Source organism: Mobula birostris, chromosome 10 (assembly GCF_030028105.1).
Source record: "Mobula birostris isolate sMobBir1 chromosome 10, sMobBir1.hap1, whole genome shotgun sequence".
Lineage (NCBI taxonomy): Eukaryota > Metazoa > Chordata > Chondrichthyes > Myliobatiformes > Myliobatidae > Mobula > Mobula birostris.
The window spans coordinates 52,973,787-52,994,532 of record NC_092379.1 but is presented as its reverse complement, the minus strand read 5'-3'; the positions used below and the strand labels follow the sequence as shown (position 1 = coordinate 52,994,532).

The following is a 20,746-nucleotide window of genomic DNA, read 5'->3' as shown; positions in this document are numbered from 1 at the left end:
CTTAATAACTATCATCGAGTAGCCTCACATCTACTGTGATGCAGTGTTCTGAGAGGTTGGTTATGGCTAAACTTAACTCCTGCCTCAGCAAAGCCATGGACACACTGCAAGTCATCTTTGTCACAATAGGTCTACAGCAGATACAATCTCATTGGCTCCACACAGCCTTGGATCATCTGGACAATAGAAATACCTATGTTAATATACTGTTTATTGACTACACAGCTCAGCTGTTAACACAATCATTCCTACAGTTCTGATCGAAAAGCTCCAAACCTGGGCCTTTGTACCTGCCCTTGCAACTGGTTTGTTGACTTCCTCACCAGAAGACCACAATCTGTGCAGATTAGAAATAAAATCTCCACCTCTCTGACAATAAACACTGGCAACACCTCAAGGATGTGTGCTTAACCCACTGCTCTGCTCTCTCTACACATATGACTGTACGGCTAGGCACAGCTCAAGTGCCATCTAGAAACTTGCTGACAACACACAATTATCGTTGGCAAAATTTCAGATGGTGATGAGAATGGGTACAAGAGTGAGATATAGTTGATCTTGTTGACTGGTGCCATAGTTACAAACATGCACTCAACATCAGTAAAAGCAAAGGACTGAATATGGACTTTAGAAAGGATAGGATGAAGAAACACACACAAGTCCTCATAGAGGGATCAAAGTGAAAGGAGTGAGCAATTTCAAATTCCTGGGTGCCAACAACTCAGAGAACACAGCAAGGATTAATTGTTTTTAAGCCACTCCTGTATAGCTTTGGCTTTATGCTTAGGGTCATTGTCTTGGTGGAAAACAAGTCGCAGTTCTCTTGAAGACTGCATCAAGTTTTCCTCCAGTATTTCCCTGTATTTTACATAAGAACATAAGGAATAGGAGCAGGAGTAGGCCACCTGGCCCATCGAGCCTGCCCTGCCATTCAATAAGATCATGGCTGATCTGTCCGTAAACTCAGCTTCATCTACCTGCCTTTTCCCCATAACCCTTAATTCCCCTACTATGTAAAAATCTATCTAACTGTATCTTAAATATATTTAGTGAAGCAGCCTCAACTGCTTCCCTGGGCAGAGAATTCCACAGATTCACCACTCTCTGGGAAAAACAGTTTCTCCTCATCTCAGTCCTAAATCTTCTCCCCAAATCGTGAGGCAATGTCGCCTAGTTCTAGTCTCACCAGCCAATGAAAACAACTTTCCTACTTCCTAGTTTCTTGGAATGTATGCGGGATGGTTTTTTGAACCAACATGTTGAGGAACCAACTAGAGAGCAGACTATTCTGGACTGGGTTTTGAGCAATGAGGAAGGGTTAATTAGCAACCTTGTCGTGAGAGGCCCCTTGGGTAAGAGTGACCATAATATGGTGGAATTCTTCATTAAGATGGAGAGTGACATAGTTAATTCAGAAACAAAGGTTCAGAACTTAAAGAGAGGTAACTTTGAAGGTATGAGACGTGAATTAGCTAAGATAGTCTGGCAAATGACACTTAAAGGATTGACGGTGGATATGCAATGGCAAGCATTTAAAGGTTGCATGGATGAACTACAACAATTGTTCATCCCAGTTTGGCAAAAGAATAAATCAAGGAAGGTAGTGCACCCGTGGCTGACAAGAGAAATTAGGGATAATATCAATTCCAAAGAAGGAGCATACAAATTAGCCAGAGAAAGTGGCTCACCTGAGGACTGGGAGAAATTCAGAGTTCAGCAGAGGAGGACAAAGGGCTTAATTAGGAAGGGGAAAAAAGATTATGAGAGAAAACTGGCAGGGAACATAAAAACGGACTGTAAAAGCTTTTATAGATATGTAAAAAGGAAAAGACTGGTAAAGACAAATGTAGGTCCCCTGCAGACAGAAACAGGTGAATTGATTATGGGGAGCAAGGACATGGCAGACCAATTGAATAATTACTTTGGTTCTGTCTTTACTAAGGAGGACATAAATAATCTTCCAGAAATAGTAGGGGACAGAGGGTCCAGTGAGATGGAGGAACTGAGTGAAATACATGTTAGTAGGGAAGTGGTGTTAGGTAAATTGAAGGGATTGAAGGCAGATAAATCCCCAGGGCCAGATGGTCTGCATCCTAGAGTGCTTAAGGAAGTAGCCCAAGAAATAGTGGATGCATTAGTGATAATTTTTCAAAACTCGTTAGATTCTGGACTAGTTCCTGAGGATTGGAGGGTGGCTAATGTAACCCCACTTTTTAAAAAAGGAGGGAGAGAGAAACCGGGGAATTATAGACTGGTTAGCCTAACGTCGGTGGTGGGGAAACTGCTGGAGTCAGTTATCAAGGATGTGATAACAGCACATTTGGAAAGCGGTGAAATCATCGGACAAAGTCAGCATGGATTTGTGAAAGGAAAATCATGTCTGACGAATCTCACAGAATTTTTTGAGGATGTAACTAGTAGAGTGGATAGGGGAGAACCAGTGGATGTGGTATATTTGGATTTTCAAAAGGCTTTTGACAAGGTCCCACACAGGAGATTAGTGTGCAAACTTAAAGCACACGGTATTGGGGGTAAGGTATTGGTGTGGGTGGAGAATTGGTTAGCAGACAGGAAGCAAAGAGTGGGAATAAACGGGACCTTTTCAGAATGGCAGGCGGTGACTAGTGGGGTACCGCAAGGCTCAGTGCTGGGACCCCAGTTGTTTACAATATATATTAATGACTTGGATGAGGGAATTAAATGCAGCATCTCCAAGTTTGCGGATGACACGAAGCTGGGTGGTGGTGTTAGCTGTGAGGAGGATGCTAAGAGGATGCAGGGTGACTTGGATAGGTTGGGTGAGTGGGCAAATTCATGGCAGATGCAATTTAATGTGGATAAATGTGAAGTTATCCACTTTGGTGGCAAAAATAGGAAAACAGATTATTATCTGAATGGTGGCTGATTAGGAAAAGGGGAGGTGCAACGAGACCTGGGTGTCATTATACACCAGTCATTGAAAGTGGGCATGCAGGTACAGCAGGCGGTGAAAAAGGCGAATGGTACGCTGGCATTTATAGCGAGAGGATTCGAGTACAGGAGCAGGGAGGTACTACTGCAGTTGTACAAGGCCTTGGTGAGAGCACACCTGGAGTATTGTGTGCAGTTTTGGTCCCCTGATCTGAGGAAAGACATCCTTGCCATAGAGGGAGTACAAAGAAGGTTCACCAGATTGATTCCTGGGATGGCAGGACTTTCAAATGAAGAAAGACTGGATGAACTGGGCTTGTACTCGTTGGAATTTAGAAGATTGAGGGGGGATCTGATTGAAACGTATAAAATCCTAAAGGGATTGGACAGGCAAGATGCAGGAAGATTGTTTCCGATGTTGGGGAAGTCCAGAACGAGGGGCCACAGTTTGAGGATAGAGGGGAAGCCTTTTAGGACCGAGATGAGGAAAAACTTCTTCACACAGAGAGTGGTGAATCTGTGGAATTCTCTGCCACAGGAAACAGTTGAGGCCAGTTCATTGGCTATATTTAAGAGGGAGCTAGATATGGCCCTTGTGGCTACGGGGGTCAGGGGGTATGGAGGGAAGGCTGGGGCGGGGTTCTGAGTTGGATGATCAGCCATGATCATAATAAATGGCGGTGCAGGCTGGAAGGGCCGAATGGCCTACTCCTGCACCTATTTTCTATGTTTCTATGTTTCTATCTTATCTATCCCTTTCAAAATTTTGTATGTTTCTATAAGATCCTTTCTCATTCTTCTGAACTCCAGAGTATAGTCCCAGGTGACTCAATCTCTCCTCATAGGTTAACCCCTTCATCCCTGGAATCAACCTGGTGAACCTCCTCTGCACTGCCTCCAAAGCCAGTATATCCTTCCTCAAGTATGGAGACCAGAACTGCACACAGTACTCCAGGTGCGGCCTCACCAGTACCCTGTATAGTTGCAGCATGACTTCCCTGCTCTTGAATTCAATCCCTCTAGCAATGAAGGCCAACATTCCATTTGTCTTCTTAATAACCTGTTGTACCTGCAAGCTAACTTTTTGCGATTCATGAACAAGCACTCTCAAGTCCCTCTGCACAACAGCATGCTGCAATCTTTCACTATTTAAATAATAATCTGCTCTTCTATTATTCCTTCCAAAGTGGATGATCACACATTTACCAATGTTGTATTCCATCTGCCAGACCTTGGCCCACTCACTTAACTTATCTATATCCCTCTGCAGACTCTCCACATCCTCTGTACAATTTGCTTTTCCACTCAGTTTAGTGTCATCAGCAAATTTTGCTATGCTACACTCAATCCCCTGTTCCAAATCATCAATGTAAATGGTAAACAGCTGTGGGTCCAGCACCAACCCCTGCGGCACCCCACTCACCACTGACTGCCAACCGGAGAAACACTCATTTATACCAACTCTCTGCCTTCTATTGGTTAACCAATCCATTATCCATGCCAATAGACTTCCTCCAGCTCCATGCATCCGTATCTTATTTACCTCTTGTGCGGCACCTTATCAAATGCCTTCTGGAAATCCAGGTATACAACATCCACCTGTTCCCCTCTATCCACTGAACTCATTGTGTCCTGAAAGAACTCAAGTTTGTCAAACAGGACCTGCTGCATCCATGCTGCATCTGTCTAATGGAACCACTCCTCTCTAAATGTTTCGCTATTTCTTCATTAATGACAGCTTCAAGCATTTTCTCAACTACAGATGTAAAGCTAACTGGCCTATAGTTGCCCATCTTTTGCCTACATCCTTTTTTAAAAAGTGGTGTGATATTTGCTGTCTTCCAATCCGCCGGGACTTGCCCAGAGTCTAGAGAGTTTTGATAAATGATTACCAACATGTGTACTATAATCTCCACCAATTCCTTCAGCACCCTGGGATGCATCCCATCAGGACCAGGGGACTTAACTACCTTCAGGCCCTCTAGTTTTCTCATCATTATCTCTTTAGTGACAGTGATTTTATCGAGGTCTTCATCTCCCATTTCATCCATAACATCCTTCTTTGGCATATTAGATGTTTCCTCCACCTTGAAGACCAACACAAAATAGTTGTTCAATGCCTCAACTATTTCCTTATCACCCAATATCAATTTCCCCTTCTCGTCTTCCAAGGGATCTACGTTGACTTTAGCCACCCTCTTCCACTTTATATATTTATAAAAACATTTTCTGTTTTTATATTTTGTGCTAATTTACTTTCATACTCTATCTTCCCTTGTTTTTTGTTTAGTTGTTTTCTGTTGCTTTTTAAAGTTTTCCCAATCCTCCAGTCTCCCACTACTCTTTGCAACTTTGTACACGAGCTTTTAATTTGACAGTATCTTTTATTTCCTTAGTTATCCAAGGCTGACTCTCCCCACACTTACTGTCCTTACTTTTGACTGGAATGTACTTTTGCTGCATTCACTTTACCCTCTGCATGAAGCATCCCCACAGCATGATGCAGTCAACACCACGCTTCACAGTAGGATGGCCAAAAAGCTCAACTTTGGTTTCATCAGACCATAGAACCTTCTACCAGATTACTTCAGAGTCTCCCACATGCCTTCTGGCAAACTCTAGCTGGGACTTCATGAGAGTTTTTTTTTCAACAGTGGCTTTCTCTTTGCCACTCTCCCATAAAGCTGTGACTGGTGAAGCAGGCGGGCAACAGTTGTTGTGTGCGCAGTCTCTCCCAAGAGACTGAAGCTTGTAACTCCTCCTGAGTTGTCATAGGTCTTTTGGTGGCCTTCCTCACTAGTCCTTTTCTTGCACAGTCACTCACTTCTTGAGGACAGCCTGCTCTAGGCAGACTTACAGCTGTGCAGTTTGCTTTTTGTTTCTTGATGATTGACTTAACTGTACTCCAACTGTACTCCAAGGGATATTCAGTTATTTGGAAATTTTCTGGTATCCATCTCCTGACATGTGCTTTGCAATAACTTTTTTGCAGAGTTACTTGGAGTGTTCTTTTGTCTTCATGGTGTAGTTTTTGCCAGGATACTGACTCACCAGCAGTTGGACCTTCCTGATACAGATGTATTTTTACTACAATCAATTGAAACTGTCGTATGGGCTGTGGCTGTGAATGGACACAAGTGCAAGACACAGACACTGAAGTACTAGGGACAGGACTAGGATACGGGGGATGGCAAGGACATGGACAGGAAAGCCAGGAACCTAGAACAGGACTGAACAAGAGAGCTAGGAGCCCGGGCTTGGACTCTGAGCCAGAGACTGGACAAGGACCCAGTACCTGGTTCTTGCCTGTGGCTTGGACCTCAGAACTAAGTAAGGACGAGGCTTGGTAGGCAGACAGGATGAGGCTGGAGTCTTCAAGCAGAGGCTAGAGACTTGGCTTGGCTAGAGGCTAGAGGCTGGAGTCTACAGGCTCGAGGCTAGGCAAGAGACGAGGCTAGGCTTGGCAGGAGACTTGAGGCGCGAGGCTCGAGGCGAGGCCGGAGGCAGGAGGTGCGAGCCTTGAGGCCGGAGGCGCGAGGCGAAGCCGGAGGCAGGTGGCACGAGGCTCGAGGCGAGGCTGGAGGCAGGATGCGCAAGGCTGGGGGCAGGAGGCGTGAGGCTCGAGGCGAGGCCGGAGGTAGGCGCGAGACTCGAGGCGAGACCGGAGGTAGGAGCGAGGAGAGAGGCGAGGCCGGAGGTAGGGGCGAGGAGAGAGGCGAGGCCGGGGGCAGGAGGCGCGAGCCCGGGGGCGCCAGGCTCGAGGCGAGGCCGGGGGCGCCAGGCTCGAGGCGAGGCCGGGGGCAGGAGGCGTGAGACTGGAGGCAGGAGGCGCGAGGTGAGGCCGGAGGCTCGAGGCGAAGCCGGAGGCAGGTGGCACGAGGCTTGAGGCGAGGCTGGAGGCAGGATGCGCAAGGCTGGGGGCAGGAGGCGTGAGGCTCGAGGCGAGGCCGGAGGTAGGCGCGAGACTCGAGGCGAGACCGGAGGTAGGGGCGAGGAGAGAGGCGAGGCCGGAGGTAGGGGCGAGGAGAGAGGCGAGGCCGGGGGCAGGAGGCGCGAGACTGGAGGCAGGAGGCGCGAGGTGAGGCCGGAGGCTCGAGGCGAAGCCGGAGGCAGGATGCGCGAACCTCGAGGCTGGAGGCAGGTGGCACGAGGCTCGAGGCGAGGCTGGAGGCAGGTGGCACGAGGCTCGAGGCGAGGCTGGAGGCAGGATGCGCAAGGCTGGGGGCAGGAGGCGCGAGACTCGAGGCGAGGCCGGAGGTAGGGGCGAGGAGAGAGGCGAGGCCGGAGGTAGGGGCGAGGAGAGAGGCGAGGCCGGGAGCGAGGAGAGAGGCGAGGCTGGGGGCGCCAGGCTCGAGGCGAGGCCGGGGGCGCGAGGCGTGAGACTCGAGGCAGGAGGCGCGAGGTGAGGCCGGAGGCTCGAGACGAGGCCGGAGGCGGGAGGCTCGAGGCGAGGCTGGAAGAAGGTGCGAGGCAGGAGGCTCGAGGCGAGGCTGGAGGCAGTAGGCGCGAGGTGAGGCAGGAGGCGCGAGGCTGGGGGCAGAAGGCAGGAGGCTCGAGGCGAGGCCGGGGGCAGGAGGCATGAGACTGGAGGCAGGAGGCGCGAGGCGAGGCGGGAGGCTCGAGGCGAGGCCGGAGGCGGGAGGCTCGAGGCTGGAGGCGAGGCTGGAAGAAGGTGCGAGGCAGGAGGCTCGAGGCGAGGCTGGAGGCAGGAGGCTTGAGGCAAGGCTGGAGGCAGGATGCGCGAGGCTGGGGGCAGGAGATGCGAGGCTGGAGGCAGGAGGCGCGAGGCTGGGGGCAGAAGGCAGGAGGCTCGAGGTGAGGCCGGAGGCTGGAGTGTGAGGCGAGGCCGGAGGCGTTAGTCTCGAGGCTGGAGGCTCGAGGCGAGGCTGGAAGCAGGAGGCGCGAGGCTCGAGGCGAGGCTGGAAGTAGGAGGCTCGAGGCGAGGCTTGGCTCCTCCCGGGCAGGGTGTGGATCACCACCCGACAGAGGCAAGGGACAGGAAGGGACAGAACCAACCCCAGGTAACGGCAAGACGGCCTGGCTTACCTGGGGGGAGGCAAGGGACAGGAAAGGAGCTAGGTGGCTCCAGGACCAGACACCAAGACAAGGCAAGGCTACTGGCAAAGCAAGGCAAGACAGAACTTCAGGTGAGCCGAGAGTTACCGGCAAGATAAGGCAGGGCTTCAGGCGAGGAAACAGAAGGCAGAGGAAGGGATACAAGGAGTAAGGACAAGAACAATCCAGCAACCACGCCCTGGTCTCCGAAGGTATTTATGCAGCCAGCCCCAACGAGAATCAGCTGCCTCAATTAGCTCAACAAGGACAGAAACAGGGTAGACAGGAAAACCTGGAGCAAGGGTTGATAGACCGGACCATGAACCGGAATATGGATTTCACGGACTGGACTATGACAGAAACACATTGACTGTAGACAGGTAATCTCCATTTAACTAATTATGTTAATTCTAAAACCCATTGGCTGCATCAGTGATGATTTGGTGTGTCATACTAAAGGGGGTGAATACTTATGCAATCACAGTGTATTTTGTGTTTTATATTTGTAAATAATTTAGATCGCTTTGTAGAGGTTTTCACTTTGACACGAAAGTCTTTTTCTATTGATCAGATCTAAAAAAGCAAAATTAAATCCACTGTGATTCAATGTTGTAAATCAATAAAACATGAAAACTTCCTGGGGGGGGGTGGAATACTTTTTATAGGCACATATATACACTTACTGTATTTCACTTTATGCATTGCATTGTACTGCTGCCGCAAAGACAACAAATTTCATGATATATGCCGGTGATATTAAACCTGATTCTGAACTGGAACCTCTAGTTCTGTTCCGTTCCCGATCCTGGGATTCAGACAGCTGAGGCTCGGCTGTGTCTGGGAGATTACTGGGCTGCCAGCCCCTCAGCCTGCGGACTGAGTGGAAAGCCCTGGCAGCATCATTGCTGCCTCTATACAGAGACATTGTCACCAAAAAATGGCGTCGGCAACATCGTAGAAATTCCCCGCGGTTCGAGTGTGAATCGTGGGGCAGAGAGGCGGAAATAAGCGGGGCTCTGGATCCAGAGCCATGGTGTGTCCATTGTCCGCAGTAATTGTCCCTCAGTCAGGCTGCGGACGCCGGGCTGATGAAAAGCCGCCAGCACCCGCTCCTGCCTACACCCGATGCCCCAGCGCCATTTGTGTGTTGAGCGCAGGCAGGATTTTGACACCTTTGTGTGAATCTCGGCGCGTGCGCATGTGATTGAAGGTTCACGGACGGTGATTTCTGAAGCGCGGACCTTTCTGGGTATGCACGGTGCCATTTCACAGTTTGTTCAAAGTATATTTTATTAACAAAGTACATATAAGATGGAGGTGCATAGCCGCCAACCCCGGATTCCGGGACGGCACCCACTGACTAACTGACTGACTGACAGATATGTCACCATATACAACCCCAAGATTTATTTTCTTTTTGGCATACTCAGTATATCTATAGAATGGTAACTATGACAGGATCGCTGAAAGATCAACCAGAGCGCAGAAGACATCAAACTGTACAAATGCGAATATAAATAAATAGCAATAAATAGTGAGAACATGAGATAAAGAGTTATTTGAAGTGAGATCATTGGTTGTGGGAACATTTCAATGATGAGACGAGTCAAGTTGAGTGTACTTATCCCCTTTGTTCAAGTGCCTAAATGGTTGAAGGGTACTAACTGTTCTGGGACCTGGTTGTGCGAGTCCTGAAGCTCTCGTCCCTTCTACCTGATGGCCGCAGTGAGAAGAGAGCATGACCTGGGTAGTGGAGATCCCTGATGATGGATGCTGCTTTCCTATGACAGTGTTTCAAGTAGATGTGCTCAATGGTTGGGAGGGCTTTATCTGTGATGTACTGGGCCAAATCCACTACTTTTTGGAGGATATTCTGTTCAAGGGCATTGTTGTTTCTATACCAGGGTGAGATACAGCCAGTCAATATACTCTTCACTATACATCTGTAGAAGATTGTCAAAGTTTTAGATGTCTTGCCGAATTTTCACAAACTCCTAAGGAAGTACAGGACCTCGGAAATAGTAACAGCCAGGAACTTAAAGCTGCTGACCCGCTGATCCTCCGATGAGCATGGATCTCCTAAAGTCTACAATCAGTTCCTTGGTCTTGTTGATGTTGAGTGAGAAATTGTTGTTATGGTATCACTCAGTCAGATTTTCAATTTCCTTTCTGTATGCTGATTCATCACCACATTTGGGTTGGCCCACAAGTTTGTGTCATCAGCAAAGTTCGATATGGCATTGGAGCTGTGCTTAGTCACACAGGCATAAGTGTAAAGCAAGTAGAGCAGGGGGCTAAGTACATGGACTTGTGGTGCACCTGTACTGATGGAGATCATAGAGGTGATGTTGTCAGTTCAAACTGACTGGGGTCTGCAAGTGAAGAAATCCAGTATCCAATTGCACAAGGAGATATAGAGGCCAAGAGCTTGGTGCTTATTGATTAGTTTTGATGGTATTGAATGCTGAGTTGTAGTCAATAAAGAACATCCAGATGTATGCACCTTTGCTGTCAAGGTGTTCTAGGAGTGAGTGAAGAACCAATGAGGTGGCATCTGCTGTGGACCTGTTGTTCTGGTAGCAAACTGGATCAGACCCAAGTCACCTCTCAGGCAGGAGCTGCTGTCTCATCACCAACCTCTCAAAACACTTCATCGCTGTGGATGTAAGTACATCTGGGTAATAGTCATTGAGGCAGGTCACCATGCTCTTCTTGGGCACCAGTGTAAATGAAGCCTAATTGAAGCAGGTGGGTACCACACACTGCCGGAGAGAGAGGTTAAAAACCTCCGTGAACATATTAGCCAGTTGATCAACACAGGTCTCTATTGTGTGTCCAGGTACCCTGTCCGGTCTGGATGATCTCCATGGATTCAGCTTCCTGAAGGCAGCCTGCATGTCAGTTTCAGAAACTGAGACTATGGGCTCACTGGGGAATGCGGGAATTCACAATGGTTCCTCTCTGTCCTAATAGTCAACGTGAGCATAGAGGGCATTGAACTGTCTGGAAGTGAAGTGCTGCTGTCTCATATGCCACTTGATTTGACTTCTAAGCTGTCTGCAACCACCGGTTCCCCTCTGCCAGAAGCCTCAAATGCAATATTTATTTTTGACATGGAGAATGCAGCAGCTACTTTAATGCAGTGAAGTCACGCAGTCAAGTATCGGCAGGCATTCCGAGCTTGAAAAGTCGAACTCCACACAAATGCAGATATAAAACAAAAACCCGAAGGGATTCTGCAGATAGTGGAAATCCAGAGCACACACACAAAATGCTGGAGCTCAGCAGGTGAGGCAGGATCATTTGAGAAAAATAAACAGCTGATGTTTCAGGCCAACACGTGTCACCGTGCTGCCTTACCTGCTGAGTTTCTCCAGCATTTTGCACTTCTTAAACAACGTATTTTCAGTGAATCAGCTTCAAATCATTGCTGCACACATAAAAGTTGCTGGTGAATGCAGCAGTCCAGGCAGCACCTCTAGGAAGAGGTACGGTCAACGTTTCAGGCCGAGATCCTTCGTCAGGACTTCCAAAGATACTTGAAATTCCAGCATCTGCAGATTTCCTCGTGTTTGCATTTTCAAATCATTGCTGATCTGTTATTCATTGCCACATCTTCCTGGTCTGATTCTCTCCTCCTCCCCCCCCCCCCCACTAATTCTTCCCACTCTGCCCCACCACTTTTTGGCACCCCAAAACAATGGCCTGTGCTGCCCCCTCTTTGGTACCTGACCTTTCTCCATCAGGTTGTAGAGTAGAATAGTGGATTTCAACAACCCAGTGTGTGAGACACATTCCATTGGAAACACAGAAAACGACTGTGAACTTTGAAAAGAGCAGCGAAGGTGGAGCTTAACAACCCATGACATTGTCTTTGGCCCCGAACCCCAGGAACGAGGAATCTCTGAGACAAAACACCAGTGAGCTCATCCTATTCTCCTTGTAGAAAGTCATGCCAAATATTCAAGGGAAAACTCTTCACCCAGAGTGGTGACCATTTGGAACACATCCCCAAGGGGAAGCGAGAACTGAGCAACAGGGATGGATTTTAAAAGACTATCGTCGAACAGAAACTGGGGCAGGGACCAGCTGGGCTGAGTGGCCTCAGAATTTCACACTGGGTGCGTGGCAGAGACAGTAAGCACCAGAGACACAGGATCTGAAATAGAACTGATTTATTTGTCACAGATCTATAATATTAAACACCAGTCTAATTTAAGACTAACATCAGCAGAACAAACCGCTCCAATGCTCAGCAACCAGGGTTCAGGCCTGGGTGTGATGAGCAGCCACAATAACTACAGAACTTGACATCACCAGTCCCTCATGAACTTAACCACCATGACAGTTACACATTTAATGTACAGCATATTTGAACTTTCTTCCTGATGTGAAGTTGCTGGTGTTTTAGTAGGCGGGATGATTAAATAATTCTCTGTGCTCACTCTGTACATAAGTGCGGCCTCTCCTTTGTGTGAATTCTCAAGATGGTTTGAATGAATGAAGACCTTCCTGACACAGAACAGGTGTATCACCACCAGCCTCCCCCACCTGTAAACTTGCTGGTGTTTCAGTAGCTCAGGTGATTGAACGAATCCCCTCCCACACCTGGACCAGGTTGAATGGCCTCCCTCCCGTGACAGCTGTCTGGTGTTTCCATAACTGCAATGATCTAATTAATCCCCTCCCACACAGAGAGCAATTGAACAGCCTCTCCCCATTGTGAACTCACTGATGTGATTGCAGGTGGGATGATTGAGTGAATCCTTCCCACAGTCTTTCTGCAGATTGGGAAAATCCCTTCCCATAAACAGGCCTCTTCCTGGTGTGAACTTGCTGGTGTGATAGCCAAGTGAACCTCTTCCAAAACGAGAGCCCGTGAATGACATCTGACTGCTATCATCTCTGTGGCTATTTATCAGGTTAGATCCACAATGTCTATCGCACTAAAGCAGATTAACGTCTGATCTTGAAGATATGCAGGTGTTCTCAGGACCCTGGTTCCAATAGGTTATAAATATATAGATATGAGGATATCATAGAATATGAGGAAATATCTGCTCACTTCAGTAACATAGAAATCTACATCACATTACAGGCCTTTTGGCCCACAATGTTGTGCCGACCATGTAACCTACTCTAGAAATTACGTAGAATTTCCCTACCGCATAGCACTGAAGGTCATTTATAAATTTTACCTTCATATTGGTTAACCCAAATCTCATCCCTACACTGAAAACATGTTCAGGCTCTTACTATGACTGGTGTCCGAGGTTCTCAAGCACCTTGTCATCCATATTCATAAACCAGTGGTACTGAATTGCTGGTGAACTGTCATTCACAGCACAACTGATGCGTTTGAGATTGGCATACACAAATCCTTTACCTTTTCTACCCTGTAAAAATTTACAATAGACATCGATGCGTGGAGGACAGCATTTCAAATGAGGCTCCACACAAGTTAAGGGAACAACTCCTCATCACCTGTCTGGACATGGTTCAGGAATCTGGACTCTGCATCAAATTCCCCAATGGCCTACCTGTCTGTAACACAAACAGTCAATCTTGCCAAGGATTTGGGTCCTAACTATACACTGGGTGTGCTGTAGACTAACTAAGCACCTGAGTGTGTTTAAAATAGAACTCATTTATTTGTCACAGATCCAGAATATTAAACTCCATTCCCATTACATCAGCCTAAGAAACACTTCCCATCCCAGTCACTAGGGTGCAGTCTTGGTTTGATAAGAGCAGCAATAATTACAGTCTGACACCAACAGTCACTTTTGAGCTTGTCTCTGGATTCAGAAACTGTGAGCAGGCTGCTTATTTAAACACTTTCCCGAGTGTGAACTCGGTAGTGCGTCACAAGATTGGACGACTGAGTAAATCCCTTCCCACATTCAGAGCAGGTGAACGGTTTCTCCCCAGTGTGAACTCGCTGGTGTGTCATCAGCTGAGACGACTGAGAGAATCTCTTCCCACACACAGAACAGATGAACGGTCTCTCCCCAGTATGAACGCGTTGGTGTGCTTGTAGGTTAGATGAATCAGTAAATCCCTTTCCACATACGGAACAAGTAAATGGTCTCTCCCCAGTGTGTACTGACTGGTGTGTCAGAAGGTGAGATGACCGAGTAAATCCTTTCCCACATTCAGAGCAGGTGAATGGTCTCTCCCCAGTGTGAACTCTCTGGTGTGCTAGTAAGTTAGATGACTCAGTAAATCCCTTCCCACATTCAGAGCAGATGAATGGCCTCTCACGAGTGAGAAATGACTGCTGTGTCATGAGCTGAGATGATTGAGAGAATCCCCTCTCCCACATGGAACAGCTGAATGCTCTCTCCCTGGTGTGAACTCGCTGATGTGCTAGTAGCTTAGATGACTGAGTAAATCCCTTCCCACATTGAGAGCAGGTGAACGGTCTCTCCCCAGTGTGAACTCGCTGGTGTGTCCGTAAGTGAGATGACTGAGAGAATCCCTTCCCACATTCAGAGCAGGTGAACGGTCTCTCCCCAGTGTGAACTCGCTGGTGTGCTAGTAGGTGGGATGATCGAGTAAATCCCTTCCTACATTCAAAGCAAATGAACGGCCTCTCCCCAGTCTGAACTCGCTGGTGACTCATCACCTGATTTGACCGAGAGAATTACTTCCCCCACACGGAACAGGTGAATGGCCTCTCCCCGGAGTGAACGTGCTGGTGTGCAAGTAGTTTAGATGATTGAGTAAATCTGTTCCCACATTCAGAGCAGGTGAACGATCGACAGCATCAGCAACTGGTACATTGGTGCTACAAGGGAAATATCTGTTCACTCCTTCAATAACTTGAAGACAATTTACAAGCTTTATCTCCAGGTGGGTCCATCCAGCAGAGAGAGAGCAGAATTGATGTGTTTTTGTTTTCAAAATTCTGGTACAGAAATTCTTTGCTGTTTCTAACCTGTAAGGAGATTTAGTAAAGACATAAATGGGTGAAGGATATCAATTTAAATCAATTAATGTTACAACTAAGATTAAAGTCTGTCACGAGCCTTGTGGCCCAACAGGCCGGTGCTTATGCCAGTTTCCGTGGCGTGAAGCGACTGAGAGTACAAAACCCCCTCCCGGATAGGACGCCAGTCTATCACGAGGTTAACCCCCAGCATTTTTGGTGGTACCCATTCTCAGCTGGGTAGACTGGAGCATTATGTGGTTAAGTGCCTTGCTCAAGGACATAAATGCTGCCTCAGTCGAGGTTTGAACTCATGACCTTCAGATCGCTAGCCCAACGCCCTAGCCCCTTGGCCATGCACCATGTTACTCTCTATAGTGGGGTCTAACATCACGCTTACAGCAAGGTTCAATCCAAGTTGAAGGAACAAGTCCTCATCTAAATGGGCATGGCTCAGGAATCTGGATTGACAATTAAGTTCTCTGTCTTTCTGTTTGTATCAGAATTTCTGCCCATTATCAATCTGTGATGGCTCAGATACTGCTGAGGAGGTTTGGAAATGACCCCTCAGGGCACAGCAGCAGCCAGACTAGTGACACTGTGGCCGGCTCTGAGGCTCAGCAGGGATGGGTAAATTCAGGCAGTGTGGTAGCGATAGGGGATGCAATAGTTTGGGGGACAGACCGGAGATTCTGTGGTCACAAAAGAGACACCAGGATGGTGTGTTGCCTCTCGGGTGCTAGGGCCCAGGATGTATTGAGGCAACTACAAGGTATTCTCAATGGGGAGGGTGAACAGTCAGAGGTTGTGGTGTATATTGGCACATATGACGTAGACAGAAAGGGGAAGAGGTTCTACGGAGTGAGTAGATAGATTTAGTTAAGAGGCTGAAGAGAAGGACCTCCAGGGCAGTAATCTCCCGATTACTCCTGATGCCATGGGCTAGTGCAGAGAGGAATGGATGAATGAGTGGCTGAGGAAATGGTAAAGGGAACAGGGTTTCAAGTTCTTGGATCATAGAAACATAGAAAACCTACAGCACAATACAGGCCTTTCAGCCCACAAAGCTTAGAAATTACCTAGGGTTACCCATAGCCCTCAATTTTTCTAAGCTCTATGTACCCATAGAGGAGTCTCTTAAAAGACCCTATCGTATCCGCCTCCACCACCGTCGCTGGTAGCCCATTCCACGCACTCACCACTCTTTGCATAAAAAAACTTGCCCTTGACATCTCCTCTGTACCTACTTCCAAGCACCTTAAAACTGTGCCCTCTCATGATAGCCATTTCAGCCCTGTGGAAAAGCCTTTGACTATCCACACGATCAATGCCTCTCATCATCTTATACACCCCTATCAGGTCACCTCTCATCCTCCATTGCTCCAAGGAGAAAAGGCCGAATTCACTCAACCTATTCTCATAAGGCATGCTCCCCAATCCAGGCAACATCTTTGTAAATCTCCTCTGCACACTTTCTATAGTTTCCACATCCTTCCTGTAGTGAAATGACCAGACCTGAGCACAGTACTCCAAGTGGGGTCTGACCAGGGTCCTTATGTAGCTGCAACATTACCTCTCGACTCTTAAACTCAATCCGACAATTGATGAAGGCCACATGCACCGTATGCCTTCTTAACCACAGAGTCAACCTGTACAGCAGCTTTGAGTGTCCTATAGACTTGGACCCCAAGATCCCTCTGATCCTCCACACTGCCAAGCATCTTACCATTAATACTATATTCTGCCATCATATTTGACCTACCAAAATGAACCACCTCACGCTTATCTGGGTTGATTGCCATCTGTCACTTCTCAGCCCAGTTTTGCATCTTATCAATGTCCCATTGTAACCTCTGACAGCCCTCCACACTATCCACAACACACCCAACCTTTGTGTCATCAGCAAACTTACTAACCCATCCCTCCACTTCCTCATCCCGGTCATTTATAAAAATCACAAAGAGTAGGGGTTTTCTGGGGAAGGGGTGACCTGTACAAGAGTGACATGTTGCACCTGAACTGGATAGGGAACCAATATACTGGGCGGAAAGTTTGCTAATGCTACTCAGGATGGTTCAAAGTTCAAAGTAAAATTTATTATTAGAGTATATATGTGTCACCACATACAACTTGAGATTCATTTTTCTGTGGGCATTCTTAGCAAATCTATAGAATAGTAACTATAAACAGGATCAATGAACAACAAACTGTGCAAATGCAGACATAAGTAAATAACAAGAGCATGAAATAATAAGATAAAGAGACCTTACAGCAAGACCATTGGTCACGGGAACAGCAGAAATAGAACGAGTGTAGTTATCCCCTTTAATTCAAGAGCCTGATGGTTGACGGATAGTAACTGTTCTTAAACCTGGTGGTGCGAGTCCTGAAGCTCTTTATACCTTCAACCTGATGGCAGCAGCGAGAAAAATCTCAGCCTGGGTAGTGGGGATCTCTGATGATGGATGCTGATCTTCCACGGCAAGGTTTCATGTAGACGTGCTCAATGGTTGGGAGGGCTTTAACTGTGTTGCACTGGGCCAAATCCACTACGTTTTGAAGAATTTTCCACTCAAAGGCATTGAGGTTCCCACACCAGGCAGTCAAAACATGTACTACAATCAGATTCAGTTTTAATATCAATGGCATAAGTCGTGAAATTTGTTAACTTCGTGGCAGCAGTATAATACATGATAATACAGAAAATAAAGAGTTACAGTAAGTATATGTATGTATATTAAATTGTTAAATTTAAAATAGTGTAAAAACAGAAATAATTGTTTAAAAAGTGAGGTAGTGTTCATGGGTTCAATGTCCATTGAGAAATCAGATGGTAGGAGGGAAGCTGTTCCTGAACCTCTGGGTGTGTGCCTTCAGGCCACCATACATCAATAGAAGTTTGTCAATGTATCTTATGACATCAGAATCTTCGCAGACTCCTGAGGAAGTGAAGGCACTGCCATGCTCTCTTTGCAATTACATTTAATGACGTGTCCAGGACAGGTCCTCTGAGATAGTGACAACCAGGAATTTAAAGAATTTAAAGTTACTAACCCTCTCCACCTCTCATCCTCTGATGAGGACTGGCTGATGGACCTCTGGTTTCCCTCTCCTGAAGCCGATAATCAGTTCCTTGGTCTTGCTGACATTGAGTGAGAGGTTGTTATGACACCACTGGGCCGAACTTTCAAACTCCCTCCTGTATGCTGACTATCAGCACCTCTGAATCTGCCTACAGCAGTGGTGTCATCAGCAACTTGAATATGGCATCAGAGCTGTGCATTCTTACACAGCCATAGGTGTAAAGCAAGTGGGGCAGGGGGCTAAGCACACACCCCTGTGCTGCTCTTGTTCTGATGGAGATCGTGGAGGACAGGTTTTTGCCAATCTGAACTGACTGGGGTCTGTAAGTGAGTAAATCCAGGATCCAATTGCACAAGGGGGTATTGAGGCCCAGTTAAGAGTTTACTGATTAGTTATGAGGGGATGATGGTATTAAATGCTGAGCTGTATTGATAAAGAGCATCCTGATGTATGCATCTTTGCTGTCCAGATGTTCCAGGGTTGTGTGAGGAGCCAATGAGATGCATCTGCTGTGGGCCTGTTGCTTCAGTAGCAAATTGAAGTGGATTCAAGTCACCACTTAGACAGGAGCTGACATGTTTCAACACCAGCCTTTGAAAACACTTCATCACTGTGAGGTAAGTGCCACTGGGCGGTAGTCATTTAGACAGGTTACCACACTCTTCTTGGGCACCAGTATGCTAGTAGCCTGCTTGAAGCAGGTGGGTACCACACACGCTGGACCGCGAGGCTGAAGATAACTGTGAACACACCAGCCACTCGGTTGGCACGTGTCTTCAGTACTCAGCCAGGTACTCCATCTGGACCAGATGCTTTCCTTGGATTCACTCCCTTGAAGGCAGACCGCATGTCATCTTCAGATACCGAGACCAAAGGATCATCAAGAGACATGGGAGGGCACGATGGTTCCTCCCTGTTCTGGTGGTCAAAGCAAGCATAGAAGGCATTGAGCTCATCTGGAAGTGAAGCTCTGCTGTCGCATATGTCGTTAGGATTAACTTTGTAGGAGGTTATTACATTCAAACTGTACCACAGATGTTGAGTATCCTTCATTGATTCCAGTCCAGTCTGGAATCTCCTCTTCGACATGAGGTAGCTTTCCAGAGATCATACCTGCACCTGTTGTAGCATTCTTGATCTCCAGACTTAAATGCCTCTGATCTGGCCCTCAGCAAATTCCAGATTTCATAGTTCATCCAGGGCTTCTGATTGGGGTAAACCCTGAATGATTTTGTGGGGGCACCCTCACCTACAGCTATTTAATAAAGTCTGGTGTAGTTATTCAGATCCTCAAATGGCAAGACCCTTAACAGTGTTGCTCAGCAGAGAGATCTTGGGGTCCAAGTTCATAGCTCCATGGAAATTGCTACAGAATTTGATAGGGTGGTTAAGAAGGCTAATGGAATGCTTGCTTTTATTAGGTATTGAGTTCAAAAGTCAAGAGGTATTGTTGCAGCTTTTTAAAACTCTGGTTTGGCCACATCTGCATACAGTTCTGGTTGCCTCACTGTGGGAAGGATGTTGAGGCTTTGGAAAAGGTGCAGAAGAGGTTTACCAGGGTTTAGAGGGCATTCCTATCATGAGAAACTGGACAAACTTGAGTTGTTTACTTTGGAGAGGAAGAGGCTGAAGGTAGATCTGATAGAGGATCATAAGATTATGACAGGCATAGATAGTGCAGACAGGGAGTATCTTTTTCCCAGGGTAGAAATGTTTCATAGCAGAAGGTGACAGGGAGTAGGTTCAAAGGAGATGTGAGGGGTACAGTGCGCTGCCTGGTATGGTGGCAGAGGCAAATACATTAGAGGCTTTTAAAAGATGTTTGGATTGCACATGAATATGAGGTAGGAGGGAGGGATATGAAAGTTGCGTAGGTAGGGGGTTTTTTGATTTACTTTTTAGCTGGGTCAGCACAGCATTGTGGGCTGAAGGGCCTGTATCTGTGCTGTACCCTATGGTCAAATCAGTATTATTTCAGGTTTTGGTCATGTTCCACAGAGCTGCAAAGAGCACATGATATCACATGGCTGCTCTGGAGACTTTTGAAGTGCTCTAACCCCCCCCCTCCCCCAAGGTCACTTTTACCACAGACTAATGAATCTGATATTGTTATAGTCACAGAGAGAATCGGACAAAACATGTTGTGGTGGTTAGAACGGTCTAGAAAAGGAAAAGGTAGAACAGAGGCGATTTTCTGCAAACAGAGCAAATGCAAGGATTTTGTCTTTTATTCTATGGAGAACTGACTAATATTCTGATTGACTGGAAGGTAGAACCAGTTCCTTATTTTAAGCCTCAGGATCTACCAACAGGAGAAAATCTGCAGATGCTGGAAATCCGAGCAACATACACAAAATGTTTCAGCCCGAAACGTTGACTGTACTTTTTTTTCCATAGATGCTACCCAGACTGCTGAGTTCTTCCGGCATTTTGTGTGTGTGTTGGTCACATTATCTACCAAGAAGGTTTTTCTCCGAAGATTGACTGGAAACTATAGTCTTGTTCCGATCCAAATCATTGGAAACACACACAAACTGAGGAACTCAGCAGGCCAGGAAGCATCTATGGAAATAGTTATACAGTTGACGTTTAGGGCCGAGATCCCGATGAAGGGTCTCGGTCCGAAATGTCGACTGCTTATTCATTTTCGTAGATGCTGCCTGGCCTGCTGAGTTCCTCGGGCAGTTTGTGTGTGTTTCCTTGGATTTCCAGCGTCTGCAGATTTTCTCGTGTTTGCACATCCTTGGATTCAAATAGCTGAAACTC

At 47.0% G+C, this 20,746-nt stretch overlaps 1 protein-coding gene across 1 annotated transcript in view; it reads right to left on the bottom strand.

Moving 5' to 3' along the window:
• The window catches only part of LOC140203682 (uncharacterized), a 100,276-nt gene that overhangs the window by 12,827 nt on the left and 66,703 nt on the right, over window positions 1-20,746 (bottom strand). Inside the window, exons 7-8 of the mRNA XM_072269729.1 lie at window positions 14,332-14,607; window positions 13,804-14,163 (exon numbers count right to left, since the gene is read on the bottom strand). Coding sequence (XP_072125830.1) covers window positions 13,804-14,163; window positions 14,332-14,607 — 636 coding nt within the window. The remainder of the gene's footprint in view (window positions 1-13,803; window positions 14,164-14,331; window positions 14,608-20,746) is intronic.